A 17,942-nucleotide genomic window follows, 5' to 3' on the forward strand; every position below is an offset into this window, starting at 1 on the left:
CTAACCATCGATGAACTCTCATTCAGTTATTAAGCATCACTTGAGTAGAGGAAATGTATTTCAGTTGGGTTTTTTTATTAGTCACAAATTTGGGGGTCAGTTTTCCATTCCTCACCAGAACCTTGTGCAAGATGGTAGCCAGAGTAATTTGACTATCCTTTGCCTCCACTAATACTGGAGTTGAAACAAGTGTCATATGGTAGCTAACAGAGTAGGTTGCAGATTGCAGTGTGTGCTTGGTTGCAGTGTGCTGTGGCAACCACGACAGTTTCCCCAATTTGCAAATGTGCCCAAAGGCCCAAAGAGGTTGGCAGCCTCTGCGGTAGAAGTTTGAAGGACTGTAACTGAGAACTGAAACAGCTCCAGGGAGTCACATATGCAAGTTATGTTAATTCTACCATAGAACCATCTGAGTGTCCACTGTTTTTTTGCATGTATGGGGGTTTGTATCACCCTCTTCGGGTGTTTATATCTAATATTAACTAAAGACACAAAGTGGGGAGATGCAGCAGCGATGAGCATGCTAGAGCTATGCTCGATCCTTGTTTTCATTGTTCTCCGCAAACTGGAGGGTGACTGTATCAGGAAGCCTTCTGCTCTCGTGGAAACTCCTCACGTATTTAGAACCCTGGAAAATGCCTGGTGTTTTTGTCGCTTGAACTGCCAAACATGGGTCAGATGACACACTAAGCCAAACAATAGCTTAGCTCAGATACAGGGGTTCCTGTAGATAGGGCCGTCTTAAGCATATCCGGCGCCATGGTGCAAAGATCCCTCCGGTGGGTCCCCCTCCCCATTTCCCAGAGTTGTTGACCTTTTCCCAAGCCCCCGCGGGGATCGTTTTCCTCCCGCGGAGGCTTGGGAAGGAAGCTGCATGCCCACCACCCATATAGTTGGCGAGGCGCAGCTTCCATTCATCAGGCCCTGCTTGTGAGTTTCCTGCTAGTATCTTGTTGGCAATTGTAAGAACAGGATGCTGGACTAGATGGGCCATTGGCCTGATCCAGCAGTCTCTTCTTATGTTCTTATGAGGACACTGGAATAGCGACCTCAGTATACACCCTATATCAGTATACTCCCTTTCAAATACATCTATGTTTTATGAGTCACGTGATTTTGTGTTAGGAAGAAGAGGATAAACACAAAAATATTTGCCAGCCTAGCAACTTTTTAAATACCACATTAGCAATGCAAAGGAAAGTGTTATTTCAAGAAGAGAAAACTTTCAGAAGCCTAAAGGTGACAGAGCTACAAATGAAAACAGCCGAACAATATTCAGCAATTTGAAAGACCGCGACTGAAAGGTTCCCAGCTCATTTTCAAAAAGCCATACGCCAAAGAAAAAAAATTGCACCAGAAGCTTTGAAATATAGTTTATTAATGCATTTCTTCCCCACAGCAGGACACAAAAGAGGAAGATAGCAAGACAGACGCGTTAAAAAATTATAACTTCAACAAATGAAATGTACAGGCACAGAAATGAGCCACCTTTCCTTTGTGCTGTGTTGAGATGCCAGTGCAAGAAATGTCTTCAAAGCGCCTCCACTAAACGCACCATCTGTGCTATTAGCCCGCTAATCCCACTTCCTGTAAGTGCCTAAGTGTCTGCTGCTTTCCTAGGATTTTGGGAAAGCTTTGCTGATGCGTGAAAAAGCTTTTTGATTGGAAAACGGAAGAAACAGCAGCCCACATTTGCCTCGTCTCTTCCAATCTATCGGTTTATCCAATATCATTGTGAGATCCTTAGTGTACACATATGGAGCCCAATTGCTGGCTCCTGGATGCATTTATCTGACTTTAACATCTACATATGCTTCTCTCCAAGCATAGCTCTGTCTCCCTCAGAGATTCTAATAGTTTTAGCATGTCTGCCTGCCTAAAGTGTGTGTGAAGCCGTTTCATCTTAAAGGCATATTTAGCAAAAAGTTCAATAGGGCTTATTACGACATAAATGTGCATGAGAGCCCAGCTTCCAGGAGAGATCCCCCCCCTAAAATAATGATGAAATGGACTGTATAGGTCTAGATTTACCTGTTGGTGACAATTCCAAGTTGATATGCCAAGTTGCTAGATCTCAATGAGTGGAATTTTCCTTTCCTGCCCTATCCAATCTCAGATACTGCAGTTTTCTTCAAACTCCATATTCCCCCCTCTTTCATTCTCCCAGTCCCTGTGCACCCCCAGAAGCCTCTCCAGAGTGTGGCGAGACAGGCTGCTTACACCCCATGTCAACCATGTTGAGGACCGGAACAGACTGAAGTTCTGCACTTGTGAAACTGCAGACAGTAAAAATGTTGCATGAATGCCTTTGGTGTTTGAGCCATCAAATAAATGCTATTTGACTGTGACCTATGTTTTAGGCTTTGCACCACCTAAAAAAAAAATTGTATTCTGTCCTTCATCGCATACAAACAGCCACCCAATCTCAAACAGCTCCTCACCCACAATAATACAAAAACAGGACTCAACATGGACACTGGTACCAGAGCCTGCAATAAACCCAGATGCCAACTTTGCTGCCACATAAACCCGGATAACACCATTACTGGTCCCAACAACATCAAACACACCATCTCAGGACTATTTAATTGCTCATCTTCCAACATTGTGTATGCAATCAAATGCCAACAGTGCCCTTCAGCTCTCTATATTGGACAAACAGGCCAAACCCTACGCCAAAGGATAAATGGACATAAATCTGATATCAGGAATCACAAGACAGAGAAACCAGTAGGAGAACACTTCAATCTCCCAGGACATTCTATAAAAGATCTCAAAGTAGCTGTCTTAATACAAAGAAATTTCAGAAATAGACTGGAAAGAGAAGTGGCTGAATTGCAACTAATCACCAAACTTAAAACCATGGAGAAACCTGGTTTGAACAAAGACATTGGATTCTTATCTCATTATACATAACAAAGCCATCTTTAGCCATCTCACCCCTTGCATTTCCCTGCAAGACTAACTGCAGCCGTTTAGAGTCGTCAACAGGTTTTCCACACTTATCAGCCTATCACCCATTCCCACCACCCTTCTGAGTAATACCCCTCCCCACTCCCCCACTATATTTAAGGATCTGGTGACTTCTGTTTCAGTGTATCTGAAGAAGTGTGCATGCACACGAAAGCTCATACCAGGAACAAACTCAGTTGGTCTCTAAGGTGCTACTAGAAAGAATTTTCGATTTTGTATAATTATGGTGAGCAAAGAGTCTCTACCACTGATAAATGTCATTTTTCTGAGACCCCTCCCATTCCGAGTTGCATCAGGCACCAGAAGACACTGAGGTAGGACTCCCTGCAGGCAACTCACTGGTCCTCTCCCCAGGATCCAGCTCCACACTCTCACCCCAAAACTCCTTCCGCTCTGACCACACCAGACCTGCCAAGAACCTTCCATGGAAATCATGACATGCTTTTGAGCACTTGTGAACTGGTGGCACTCATCGTACTGGCACGTTACTAAACAGAAGTTCAGTTTGGGAAGATATGGGGAACCAAATACAAAGAAGTAGTACAGAATGTTGCCTGCAGCAGTTTTGACCAGCTGCCTACAGTTTAGGATGGTAGCCTGCTGCCTGTATGAATCTACCCCGCTGTGTGGCCTCTCATGCCTGTAAATCTAGGTCACATCCCCCATGCAGATAAGTCCTTCCTTGCTAATGCCTTGGGCCAAGGAACAACCTCAAGGTAAAAAGGTTTATAGGTCGTGGCTGATCCCTGCCGTCATTCTTCGCCTCAGCAGGAGCTGCTAGATTACACAGTCTACCCTATTATTGTTAAAGAGACATTGGCACGTCCTCTTACAGCTTTGAAGCCCCAGTTAAAATTGCACAGTGTGAATCCAGAACAAGACAGAGTAACACACCAAATGGAATTAGGTCCTAACATGATCTCATAGTCAAACAAGGCCTGGGCCCACCAAGCATGAGAGTGGGAACATTGTGGATGTGATCACAGTGGAGAAGACAAGCCCCCAAGGAAAACAAATCACCAAAAAAACCCTTTCTTTTCCTGGCCAAACGAAAGGTAGCGTCTGCTGCCAACCCTGAGGAATCCAAATGAAGCTGTTGTCTTTATCCCTCGTTGCTGGGCATTGGCAACATTTTCAAACTGCTAAGTAATCAGACAGCACTCCGTTGTTGATGCAGCATTGGTGAAATGTTACTTGTGCAAATACTGAATTCTGTCCCATCTGCGCCGCAGCAGCTTGCTTGAAAAACAAACAAACAAACTAGCAGCACTTTGGGGAATCTGGCAACTGGAAAAAGTTGTTCAGAATGAGGTGTGATGCATTTCCCAAAGCTAAAAATCCCAAACAATTTTTGAAAAAAGGACTCTGCCTCTATACATGCAGTAAGCATATGCAGAGTCACAATCCACTTTAAATGCGGACATGGAGGGTAGATTTGCAGCAGGATGTTATCTAGCAGTTGCAACCATCACTGCATAAGCTGGTCTTCTGAAAATTCAGAATGCTGTCACCTGCAAGGTACACACCAGCAAATTCAACATTAGCTTCAGTACAGTACAGCTTCACACTAGAAGCTACTATGTGAGTGTGATCATTACACGTGAACTGATTAGGTAACTACAGAATATGCGTACTCAAACAATAAGTGTATTACTATTTATGAGATCCTCAAGTCGCTGATGTTCGAACTGTGGCTTAAAACCTATCAGGGGATCATAGAAAGTAGACGGTTGTGTTGCTCTTAGCAGATGCCAATGAAATTGCGGCAGAGGAGCCTGGAGGGTGCGTATGGTCACTTTCCGTTCCAGGACTTCAAGCAAAGACAGAATCTGGAAGGAATCCCATAGCTAAAGCACTTGAAAGCCACTACTCAGCAATTAGTAGCAGCTTCAACTGTTGGACAAGCAAGCAACTAGAGAACTGATTTTTGCTGGAATGTGGTAAGTGAATGAGCTGGGGGCAGGAAAAGACAGGTGAAGATTCCATTGACAAGCATCCTGTTGAATTTGGAAGCTTGGAACACAAGTCACATTGTGCAAAACAGCCAGCCATAGAATCACAGCATTGCAGGGATCCCAAGGGGCATCTAGCCTAACCCCCTGAGATGCAGGAATCTTTTTGCCCAACATGGGGCTCAAACCCATGACCCTGAGATTAAGAGTTGAAGTTAGTTACCCTACTCCTTTGTTCAGACACTAACCGTCCTTCGTTCATAGGAAAATGTGCATGGGTTCTTTGTGTGTGTTTAATAAATTGTTCTTCTCCTTCTACCAGTTCATGATGTGGTCAGTATTTATTGTCTGTACTGAAATGGCATGGAACTGTAAACAGATCACAGCTCTGGTTTAGAGACCCTGACCTCTCCAGAAATAAGTCTACCTACAAATGCACGTGATTCCAACCTTCCATATTGATTCCACCTCCGCAAGAATAAAAGAGGCCTCCCTTTTCATGTCAGTACAGATAAACAAGGGATCAACTTACAAAAGGAGTCTGCACACATTTTGCCACTCTACTGTGGTCCTGATCCAGATTATGTGTTCTATGCTGAATATTTGCATAAGGGGGGAAACTCTCATTGGAGAAAATGGGAACTCCCCCCCCCCCACGCAAACTGAAGGTGCATGGGGCCCAATCCAAACTAGGATGATGTCAGATGCCACAATCCCCATTTGGATTCCCCCATCCCCATTAAAAAGCCAATAATGCAGTTGCTAAGTGTTTGATTGGTGTCTCATTCAGTCTGACCCTTAGTTACCAAATATATCAAATTCAGATTTGCAGTACATCTCCACTTCAAACGTGGCAGCATACTACATGGGTGAAGGTGAATGGTGTACTCCTTGGATCTGGATCCACAGGACTAGATGATTCACGAGTGATTCATAATGCCCTTGAATTAATTGGTGAAACAGTATCAAATTGAATAGCAATATGGTGCAACCTACATGAATGACTAAACTGAAGCAGATAGTGTAACTATTGAAAATGTACAGGCATTATGCAAAGATAGTTTCAGCAGCACCTCTGCACTTCCCCAACACTTCTGAGTGTGCTGCATACGAAGTCACCCTCCTGCAATTGAAAGGATTCTTACTGTCACCTGTCCCTTTCCCCTCCAGATTCTGAGGAAGGAAACCCAGCATTACAGAATGATCTGTATATAAGTTGGGTAACTTTACACAGAAATGCCCGCATTGGTAATTTTCTTTTCTTGTGAATTAACTTTTCCGTTTATGTTTTTTCCCTCCATTTTGCCAATCAATCTGCTTTACCATTTGTGCTGAAATAAATGGCTGAAGTTACTTAAAGGAAGCCACACTAGCAACGATGCTGAGAGCACAATCAGTAAAAAGTTTAGAATTTTTTTTTTGATTCTTTGGGTTAAAAGCAGCAGCAGCTCAGGCAGGGTATTAAGCAGGAGCTGGAATCCAAGGAATGTAGCAGACCAAGAATGCATAAGAGAGTGTTCTGTTTTAAAGGAATGGATGAGGGAGGGTTCCTTAACTTGACAGGAACTGAAGAATGTATTTCTCGGAGACCCATGGTCCCTGGCACCAGCAGTTTAATCTGCAGAGAACCCCCACACTATTTTCTCTGTAATTCTGAAGCACATTGTTGAATGTCATAACACAGTTTTAGGTATTGGTTAGGGTGCTTCCAGGCTGTCACTATTTTGGGGTGTGATTCAGTCACATACCAGCAAATTCAGGTTGCAAAACTATTGTTGGCTTTTGCAATAAAAGTGCTAGGGAAATGCCCTGAGCGGTGTGTAATAGCACTGACTTGGATGCAGCAGTATCTAACCTCTCTGCAAACAAATGGGGATGATTGCAGACTAGATGGGTCATCTGGAAGCAGCCTTGGTCCCTCAGATTCAAGATGTGCTTCTTAACTACTATGGAATCTAGTCCGAAACTATATAGTTTAATCTCGGTTTAAATTTCTTTTTGTGTTTTCTGTTGGCAATAGATAAGCCAGTTTCCCTTGATTTCTCTCCTATTCTGAAGCGGCCACTGGCAAACTGTCCCCCCCACCCCCCCTAAAGACGAGAGGACGAGGAAGGACAAAAAGATGTCTCACTCATAGATTTCAGCCCCGGCTGAGTGGACTAATTGGTTCTTCCCTCCTGTCTGCATTGGCTTTCTGCAGCTGAATCATTCCAGAGGCAGGGCAGAGGGGCAACAATGAACCAGCACCTGATCTTACAGAACTAATCAGAATGCAATTCAACACTTATTTAGAACTGGATAGCCTCAGCTGCGCCACAGCTAGGGATGTTCCTTTTTCAACATACAGCGGTTGAAGCAGATTTAAAGCTTAGTGCACAACATACTATGACGCATTTTATTAGACCAACTGCACAGACACCAACAGCTCAACAACTGTGGCTAATCCTGTTGCTGACCATCTGCCTGGCCCTGGGAAAGATGCTAAGAAAGTTCTACCGATTTGCATCCACAGCTTGATTCTGAAATTCAGAATAAAATGGGTTCCCCTTTATCAATGTACTATATAGGCCAGAAGGCAGGGGGAGGGGGACATGAGGCCCAGGGGCCAAGTGTGCCCCCCCACAAACCTCTCTCTTTGGCCCTTGAGAGTCTCCCCAGGCCACACTCCCTCCATTATCCTTGAGTGCTATTGCTCTGCTTAATTTTGCATTTGGCCCCACTCACCATCAGAGTGCGGCTTCTGGAAGGCTGTCCACAACAGACTGTGGCCCCCAGGCTGAGAAATCTCCCCTATCCCTCATATAGGTTATGGTGCACAAGGCTGCTTGTGACCAATAGCAGAAAGCCAACCTGGGTCAAGTTATTACTGAGGTTCTATACTAGAGTCAGGGCTGTACCACATGGCAAAATGCTCTTCCGCAAAATATAGAAAAGCAGAATGTCAGGTTGAAGGTTTGCTTGGAGCTCGGCATTTAGTTTTCTCAGCAGAGATATAGGTCACATCCACAGCATACATTAAAGTTTCCCCCACAGAATCCTGGAAACTGTAATTTACCCCTCACTGAACTACAGTTCCCAGCACCCTGAAAAACTACAATTTCCAAAATAAATTCCAAGGGGGGGAGCTATCTGCTGCAAATGTATTCTTCGGATGTGACCCTATATATATTTGAGTGGGGCAGGGGTGGAGAAAGAATCCTTATTCCTAGGAGGCCATACTTGTAGGTTTAATGGTATGTGGTGGAGCTCAAGTAGAGAATCACCAACTCATTGAAAGAGAAACAAGAGCGGCTATGGTATCAAATCAGCCAATGGGATTAAGGCAAGGGGGACCAGCAGAGGTGAGAGGCAAATGAGGAGAAAGAAGAAAGGGAGGGGGGACAATGGGAAGTACAAGTCAACCAGGAGAGCAGTGGTACTGAGAGCATGATCTCAGGGTTGTGGGTTCAATCCTCATGTTGGGGAAAAGATTCCTGTATTGCAGGGGGTTGGACTGGATGACCCACGTCGTCCTGTCCAACTCTACAATTCTATGATTCCTGGCCCTAATAAATTCTAGTCACATGCTCTGAATCTGGTGGAATGCAATCAAGCTAACAGCCCATCTCCGCTATGAAGCCATTTCCCCCATTTGCAGATTTCCTGCCCCCCCTCCAGCATCACCCACTTAAAACCATTCTCCCATTTCCAAACATCACTGCCTACGTATAATTTGAAATAGTCACCAATCATCAGAGAGGAAGCCCCGGCTCCTTTCTGAAAGGTGTAATTATCTAAGGCTCGGCTCTGGCACTGCTGCAGAGACGCATCACCCATTAAAGCAGTTTGAAACTGCAATTGTGTTGATACTTTCAGAAACATTTCAAGCGGAAGGAAAACCTTAAGGATCTCTGTAGCACCAACCGTTCGCTCTTGTGGGTGGTTGAGACTTTATGCCACTGCTATATTATTTAAATGCATTTTCATTAAGTGAACACATGTGGAAAAAATAATCCATGCAGCCAGGCTACTTAACAAAACTCATGCTGACAAACAGTGCTAGGAAGACTCACACAGCTAAATTGTATATTATCATGCAAATGGCAAAAGAACCGGCACATGGGACTCTGTGCATTGTGCAGAGTGATAAAAGAGTGGAGAGTTATAAATAAGAGTTAAAGAAAGAGTCCTGTCAGTCTGGGCAGTGGAGTGAAAGAGCCTTCTTAGGGCAGTTAAGGAGGTCTGAGAACAATACTTAGTTAACAAGCCCTATGTATTTTAAAGGTCCAGCATCTAACCTTTGTAAAAACATCATTGTGCTCCTGGGCTCAGGAAGTAATTATGATCAACATGATTTGAACCAGCCCCATCATTTGCGGGAAACGTTACCAGAAAGGGTGAAATCTGTTGGCGCCGAAGCCCTTAGCACTCTTAAGGATATTTGTATGCTCAAAACGATGTCAACTGCACTTACTTTATCTGATGCCTGCAAAATGCCCTCTGACCTCCAGTCTACGAAGGCAGACATCTCCCCAGATGTGGCAGAGATTATTCTCTTATCTGAGAAGCACATACAGTTCAGAGGGAATTCAGCCGCTTTATTCCATACCTCTACATCCTGTGTTTACAAAGAGAGGCGTTTACAGCATTGCCCTCCTTACTGTACGGTGTGGCTCCTCAGAAGCTCAATCAAGGCTGCCAAAAGACTTTAAAGACCCAAACCAGTTCTGGCCACGTACGACCTATTGACAGACTGTATTCACGCGGACCAGAAGACATAGCCAGCCAGTTCCCTGGAACCCAAACAAGCATTACAATACACACTGACAAGGGCACCGGTGCTGGTTAGATAAGGGATCTCCCTTGCTAGATGGGGGTTTTGAACTTTAGTTGCAATTATGTACACATTTCATTTCAGCTTCTGTCCCCCACTTCCACCTAGATTTGGATAGAAACTAAGCTGAAACAAAGCCCTGAATTATTCTGGCATGAACAGTAAGTCACAGACTTTTCCATTTGTTATTGGTTTCCCAGAAACCAAAATGGAAAAGGAATTAACAGCTGCTGAATATGGCACATGCTCTCAGAGATGCTCTGATTTTATAGCTCTTGGTACTACTATAACAGGTTTTTCACCAGTGTGTGAGAAGCAACCAGCGGGGGCAGTCAGTGCTGAAACCTGAACAGACTGAATCAAGTCAGTTTTTTAAAAATACACAGTAATTCTCCTGGAAATTTGTGTAGGAATTCTTACTCAAATCAGCAGCAACCATTAGACATGCGTGTTACACATTCTTGATGAGCACAGGGTTTTGGATAAGCTAAGGCACAGGGAGGGAGCCTGCAAAATTAACTCTAAAGAGCAAGTTCTGTATGGAACAACTTAATTCTTTTATACCAAGTAAAGAAAAACACCCATTAAAATTAGGAAAGAGAAGGGAGAGTGTCGGAAGAAAGACATTGCTTTTCATAAAGCCAAAACCTTGAACACAAAAAGGCAAAACTTTTAACACATTTTTACTGAAATATCCATTTCTTTAGTATGTTACAGAAGAGCTTAAGAACATACGTCATGTACCTAAAATGCAGACTTCTTTTAAAATAAAAAAGTCTTTTTGTAAAAAAAATAAGAAAAGTCAAAGTAAAGTGCATGAAACTGATGTTTTCCTCCTCCAGATTAATGCATCAAAACATTTTAATACACTGACAATACTATATAAACCTGGGAATATTTTCTCCTCCATCACCCCATTAGTCAATTATTTACTGTACAGCAGTGGTTACATATAAAAACAGACACACAGAGAAACTAATGATATTTGCAAAATGCTTCTCACTGGTTAAAGTCAAAAGCTACTGGAACAGTGACTTTCTCATCACTTCTTTTTTAAAATACTAACTTTTGTCAAAACTATGTCCACCCTGGCTAGGAAGAGCCACAGGAAAATGCAAGTCCATAAGTGGGATAGATGCAGATTGTTACTGGATAGCAAGTACTTTTTCATTTAAAATAAAGGGGATTGTTACATGGAATCTTGTGTACATACAAATCCCCACTGGAAGGAAAAGGTAGCTGGTTGCACCCAACCACGGCAATAGCTTTTGCACAGAGTATTTCAGAGTGAATTCTTAAGGGATGCTCTTATAAGAGTGATTAAGGGGGGCACACTTGAAAGAGAAACCTGGCATGAAATTAATACAGGGAGATATATAGCAATTAAAACATACACTTATTATCATTATGCCATGATGTTACAGGAGGCTCCCAGTGGTCTCTTATCCAAGGGACTAGTTAGGACCACACCCATTTAGTTCCAGCACAGGCCACAGACTGAGTCCCTCAAAAGTCATTTTGGACCCTAATTACTTCGGACACAAAGAAAAGAAAAACAACACTGTGCAATGGAAGGATATTACCAGTACCTGGCCTAGTTTTATAGCAGACAATAGTGCAGGACAGGTGCATCAGGGCAGCATTACACCTTACACCTAAAAAGGCCATTGTTTTCAGTGCATCCCTCTGAAAAAATCTAAGCCAACCCAGGTCTCCTTTGAGGATGGGGTGGAAAGCTGGGAGTACAGGCTGCATAAGGCTGCCTAGTCAGAAATTTCACTTTTGGGGTTGGAATTTAAACTGTGTGCACCAAACAAAGGAAGACCACATTCTGCTGATGGATCCCAGCAGGAAAATGTCTGGGAACCATTAACTAGTCTCTCCGCCCTCCCCCCTAAAAAACAAAGTACTCTCAATTATTAAGTTCATTTTTCGGCAGGCTGGTCAGATATTTCAAGGCAAGGTTTCCAGAAGTGCTCTAGACCAGAAGCTGCGTTCCAGCCACCTACAACCGCTGCCCCTGCATTCATCTCCCTTAGGGACACTGCGCTACCGGGCACACCTCCAGTGCCTTCATTACGCCCTTCAAAATGTTAAATCCACCCAGGTCCAGCAGACCCAGAGGGGTCACAGCGAGGCGGCCTTGGCTTTGCAGTGCAAAATGTGCTTGTGGACAAAGTCGACACGGTCCTGCAGCAGCTGCGCTTGCTGCTCGGAGAGGAAGCCCAACACGCCGGCCAGGGGCTCCCGGGTCCGGTAAAGGTGGAGCAGCTCGGCGGCGGCGTTGCGCGCGCGGTGCAGCTCCCGCACCCGCTGGGCAGTGGCTTCTCGGAAGACGCAGACGGAGCGCAGCAGCGGCTCGTTGTACTTGTCCCACATGGCCAGCAGCCGGTAACCGTGCACCAGGCCGGCCTCGTTGTCGAGGAAGACCAGTCCGCCGTTGGGCGCCCGGTGCAGGTTGCTGGTGGCGCGCTGCATCACCCGCGGGTCCCACTGCAGGCTGAACAGGTTGCTGACCAGCCGGTCGAAGTTGGCCGTCACGTAGTCGAAGACGATCAGGTCGCTCCACTGCACCAGCTCCACCAGCTGCGCTTGGCTCAGGCCGCGCAGCTCCCCGGCCGACAGGGGCTGCAGCCGACGGGGGCCCGACGTCGCCGCCGCGCCCGCCTCGGCCCGCCACGGGGCGGGAGCCACCACGTCGGTCAGGTTGTCCACCCAGCGCGCCAGGCTCACCACGGCGCCGTCGGCCCAGGGGGAGCCGCGCAGCTCGTCGCGCACGGGAGCCCACTGCCCTCCGCGGCTTTCGACCCGCGCCAGCGCCAACGGGGGTAGCCGCTCCTGGATGCCCAGCAGCCCGGCCAGGTGGTACGAGAGCGCCTCGCCCTGGATCTGCTCCGCGTTGATGCCGTAGCGCACGCACGCGCGACTGCCGTCCGACAAGCGCGCCAGCCGGTTGGAGCTGCGCCCGCAGCCGCCGCGCTCCAGGGACACGACTCGCGCCTCGCGGGCCGCCCGCAGCCACGACGCCGCCTCCTCGGCCGAGAAGCCCGGCGGCACTTGCGCCTCTAGCGCCCGGCTCCAGAAGATCCCGCCGCGCACGGGCGGCTCCGCTACGCCCCGAGGGGGATCCGCGGGAACAGGCGGCGGCTCCTGCCCACTTTCGCCCGGCCCCTCCGAGGGTTGTCCCGGCAGCGTGAGCAGCGCGCGGAAAGTTTTCTGCGCCGCTTGGCTGGGCGGCCGGAGGAGGCGCCCGCTCAACGCCGCTTCGACGCCGGGCTCCCGGGCGCCGCGCCCGCTCCACAGCCCCGCCAGCGCCACCACGGCCAGCAGCCACAGCCCGGCCACGAAGCCCAGCCCGGCCAGACCCGCGCGTCGCATTCTCCTCCTCCGCCTCGTCCCGCTCTCGCCTCTGCCTCAGTCTGCTGCGCTGGGACCCGGCGGCCGGGCGGCACCGCGGCTCTCCCGACGCCCGCGGCTGCCTCCTCCTCCGCTCATGGCGCGGCGCTGCTCCGAGAACTCCGCCGGAGGGAAGCAGCCGCTCGCCGCGGCGAAAGAGCAAGAGGGAGAGAGAGCGCTCTTCTCCGGGCGGCGGGACCGGCGTCTGCAGCGAGACCCTCCAGCTAGGGCAATTCACAAGCGCCGAGACCACGTGGGAGAGCGAGGTGGGGGGGGGAGCTCGCCGACCCAGCCCACCGCCCAGCGTGGCTTTCCGCTTAAAGCGGCGATGGCCCCAGAAACGGGGGACCCGCCGTCGGGGAGTGGCTGGCCGTGAGGGGCTCCTGCGAGGAGAGGGAGCGCCTCCCGAGCCACTCTGACCCCGGGAGTGGGCTTTGTTTCCCCCCTGGTTAGCTTCTAAGCCGCGATCGGGGGCGTTTCTCCGACGGAACGGCCTGGGCCACGGACCGCCTCCGCCCGCACCTCCCTCCTCCCACCCGGGTTGGGAAGCACAAAGGATTCGGCACGTTTAGAAGAAAAGATGGGAGCTGAGCGCTGGTTTCAAAGAGCCTTCCTTCTCCTGGAGTGGGAGGGACAGAAAAGCGTGGGACGGAGCAGGAAAACGAGGCTGGCGAGAGGGGTGGGCTGCTTCCCGGCAACAGCGACACAAACGCAGCGGCGTTTGACCCTTGCAAGCGGGGAGCGAGGGTCGACGTGCACCCCCCACCTGCCCGCCATGCACAGAAAAGGCTACCCTTGGAAAGAGGGCAGTAGTCACAGGTTTAGTCCGCAGGAACCCTACCCCACCGTCCCCACCAGTGGCATTTGCTCCGGATTAAATATTGCACAGATTATGTGGGGTTCGGATCCTACCAACTGAGCAGCTGCCCTTGTAAGATATGCACTAAGAAAGGCAGCATTGGTGAGGAACACAATTGGATCCACATTTCTCGCTGGAACGGCCTGTTTCCTCCCGGCTGAACCGACAAGAGGTAAATTCGGCCCCCTCCACTTGGCTCCTTCGGAATGATCGAATAGAACCTTTGTGGCATCAGTCCCTTTGTCTGTATATGTATCAGTAAGGCGCACAAATTGCAGGTAACATTGGGTAAATATTTATTAAGCAGCCAGGAGCTCTTTGAAATCGATCAAGGATGGTTTGAAGTCTAGGCTGCTATCTGCTGGCGTCAGTGATTCTTTCTCTCATCCTCCCACAGAGAAATAAAATGAACCGAGGAGAGAGAGAAAACGTGAAATCAGAGACGGCAGTCACAACCAGCTTTCTTTGCCAGCTCAGTGGCAGTTACACTGTGATCCTCAGATGTGAGCTCTGTTTTGTTCAGTGGAACTTTTTTAAAAATAAAAATGAGTGTACACTGGGTTCCAACATTAAAGTACAATCTGTAATTAGAAGGGATCCAGACAGTTTGATGTAGATTCTGCTTCCACCATGTACGCAAGCTTTCTCTCTCTTTTCTTTTGGCTTATGAAGTCATCCCATCTCACCCAAACAAGCTGCCACACATGTGGACCACCAGCTTGGTGTTATTATTTCACATCCCTTTGGAAATAATCTGGGGAGTTTTGTATTTACAACAAAGAAGAATGGTCCATCACCAACTTGGAGGATTGCTGTGGAAGGATGGAAAATGGGCCACAGCATCCCAAAGCATCTCTAAAGGAACGTTTTATTGACTATTTCAAGAAAGACTGTAGGTACATTCTAGAACAGAGGGGCTTATTATCCCTCCCCGGCCCTACTCTTTCTTCATAATGACTTGTCCTCTGGACCTTCTCTTCTCCTTGAACTTTCTTAATTCTTGTTTCAATATCCTTCTTGACCAGAGGCAACTCCAGCTGAATACATTACCCCAAAATTAAATTTTTCTAAATGTCTAAATGTAACAGTACAGTACCTTTCTCAGATCTTGGGGCCTTCACCAATACTGTATCAGTTAGTCAAGCAAAAATGTCATGTGTTGTGCAGGATCAGTGTGTGTTGTTGTCTGTCTAAAAAAGCACTTTTGTTTAGAGAATATTGCACCCCCCTCCATCCTCAAGCAATATGTAATTGCTGGGTGGAGGGGAGGATGCAGTTATTCCCCATTGCAATAAAGGGACAAGCCATGGCAACATGAAGGATGTCTAGAGTATGGTTGGTGGAATGAGTGTCACAGGGAGCCCCATGAGTGATAACACAAGCACTCTTCCATGCCCATTAAAGAGGTTTTATTTGTATTATGTATTTATAGCTCCTCTGTTGGACCAGGGTGCATGCACAGACCGTCTAAATCCATGTTTCCCAACTTTGGGTCTCCAGCTGTTTTTGGACTACAACTCCCATCATCCCTAGCTAGCAAGACCAGTGGTCAGGGATGATGGGAATTGTAGTCCGAAAACAGCTGGAGGCCCAAGGTTGGGGAACACTGGTCTAAATTAAGGGTGTATGAAGACAATCACAATCACATGTCAGTTGGCCAGAAGCATACAATAATTTGCTTAGGAACATAGGAACGTACTAGGAAGTTGCCTCCTTCCAAGTCAGGCCCTTGGTCCATTTAGCTCAGCATTGGCTACTGCAAGGTTTCAGACAAGCATCTTTAATCCCTAACTGCTACTGCAGATTGAACCTGGGACCTTCTCCATGCAGCACAAATCTTTTGCCACTGAGCCACAGCCATGCAGCACAAATCTTTTGCCACTGAGCCACAGCCCTTCCCTATTTAGCTTGCCATTCTGTCCCCAACTTTTTTTCTGGGAAGTTCACAAGGTCATTAAGGCAACACCACCCCTTCCTGGTATCTGCTATCCAGAGGTATACTGCCTCTGCCTCTGGAGGCACAGTTTGGTTATCCTGTCTAATAACCCGGGTGATGCCAGAGCATGCAGCCCAAGTCAAGCCTGATCCAATGTTACAATCCATTCTCCAAGGACTGGGGATTGAGTCACCAATAAAATAAACAACCCCTACAAAGTTCTAGCTGAAACTTCCACCAGCCTTCGTGAGTATTCAATAAGTGCACAAACCACCTACATTTTCTTCATTGTGAATGTTAAAATTACATAATTGCTTCTCCCCATCATGCATTATAATGTATTAATCCACTAGCCCCAATTCATTATTTACACACTAATAAAAAGCGTTCAGTGTTTTAATATAAAATGACAAGTTTTACAAGTAATTATAGACACTGTTCTCATCCTGGGATAACACACCGTTACTGCGATTGAGGGCTCCACCATGTGGCAAAAAACTGAAATTGGTGGAATTCATAAGATGTTGCATTTAGCACTGGAGATGGTTCAGAATGCTCTTACACATTATTTCACAACTCCTTACAGCAGAATCATTAGGTTTCTGATCATCCTCATACTGTGGATAAGGGATTGATGCTGAAAAAACAGTGGCTTGCCTCAAGCAAGTTCTTGTCAGAGATGGTATTTCAACCAAGGATGTGGTTCTGTCTTAGGCAATGTACAGTACTTCTTTGTGTCCTTACTCAGCAGAGAGCCCTATTGTATTCAAGGTATCAACTCCCAGAAAAGTATGCATAGTATATTGTAGCCTGTCACTATACTGAATTGGTATGTGTAACCTACATACTAAGGACGTGGGTGGCGCTGTGGTCTAAACCACTGAGCCTAGGGCTTGCCGATCAGAAGGTTGGTGGTTCCAATCCCTGAGATGGGGTGAACTCCCATTGCTCAGTCCCAGCTCCTGCCCACCTAGCAGTTTGAAAGCACGCCCAAAAGTGCAAGTAGATAAATAGGTACCGCTCCGGCGGGAAGATAAACAGCGTTTCCGTGCGCTGCTCTGGATTGCCAGAAGCGGCTTAGTCATGCTGGCCACATGACCTGGAAGCTGTATGCTGGCTCCCTTGGCCAATAAAGCGAGATGAGCGCCGCAACCCCAGATTCATCCGTGACTGGACCTAGCGGTCAGGGGTCCCTTTACCTTTAATCTACATACTATGAAAATTAGTGTGTGTGTATGTATAATTCGTCTTTGTTTTATGATAGACATATTTTGAAGGTGGCAGATATTCTTGTTTTAATATGGTTTCAAGGTATAAAAACAATAATTTCTGACACTTTATGATGTGTCTATGGTGCAATATTTATAACAAACATCAAAACATGCATTGTACTTTATATAACCTTTATTTACTGTAAATAATTGTTGTTCTCACTTTAACAGCAACTCTCTGAAGCTATAAATCACTTTGTTTTTTAAAAAAATAATAATCAAGTAGCATCTAAATTTTATGAAATAAATAATATAATTAAGTGATGTTATTGTTATTCCCTTTTTACAGATGGAGTACTAATAGCCCAAACTGTGTGACACCATCATATCTATGACAGATGCAGGTCTTGCTCCATTGCTGAAATCAAAAGGAAATACAGTTCAAATGTCAAAGTTTATTTTAAACTGTCTATCAAATTATAATGCCTTTTTTCAGATGAAGAAATATTGAGTTTTATGGTGAAACTAGAAGACAAGCTTCCAACTTTTGATGTTGATATTAAGGTAGAAGGACTGGACAAAAATTGTCTTCATGTGGAACGGTTCATAATAGATTTCACATTTGCATATTCAAATATTATTAAATGTCTACTTCCTTCCCAATCTGGCTGTGAATACAGTGGTACCTCGGGTTAAGTACTTAATTCTTTCTGGAGATCCGTTCTTAACCTGAAACTGTTCTTAACCTGAAGCACCACTTTAGCTAATGGGGCCTCCCGCTGCCGCTGCGCCCCCAGAGCAC

General features: G+C 46.5%; 1 protein-coding gene across 1 annotated transcript; it reads right to left on the bottom strand.

The window, feature by feature from the left end:
- Positions 1–11,213: 11,213 nt before the first annotated feature.
- Positions 11,214–13,286, bottom strand: FJX1 (four-jointed box kinase 1). Its single transcript, XM_033149774.1, has one exon. It carries the CDS (start codon positions 13,114–13,116, stop codon positions 11,866–11,868), a length of 1,251 nt encoding a protein of 416 aa, XP_033005665.1. The 5' UTR covers positions 13,117–13,286; the 3' UTR covers positions 11,214–11,865.
- Positions 13,287–17,942: the final 4,656 nt, after the last annotated feature.

The sequence above is a fragment of the Lacerta agilis genome, chromosome 1 (genome assembly GCF_009819535.1).
Source record: "Lacerta agilis isolate rLacAgi1 chromosome 1, rLacAgi1.pri, whole genome shotgun sequence".
Classification (NCBI taxonomy): Eukaryota; Metazoa; Chordata; class Lepidosauria; order Squamata; family Lacertidae; genus Lacerta; species Lacerta agilis.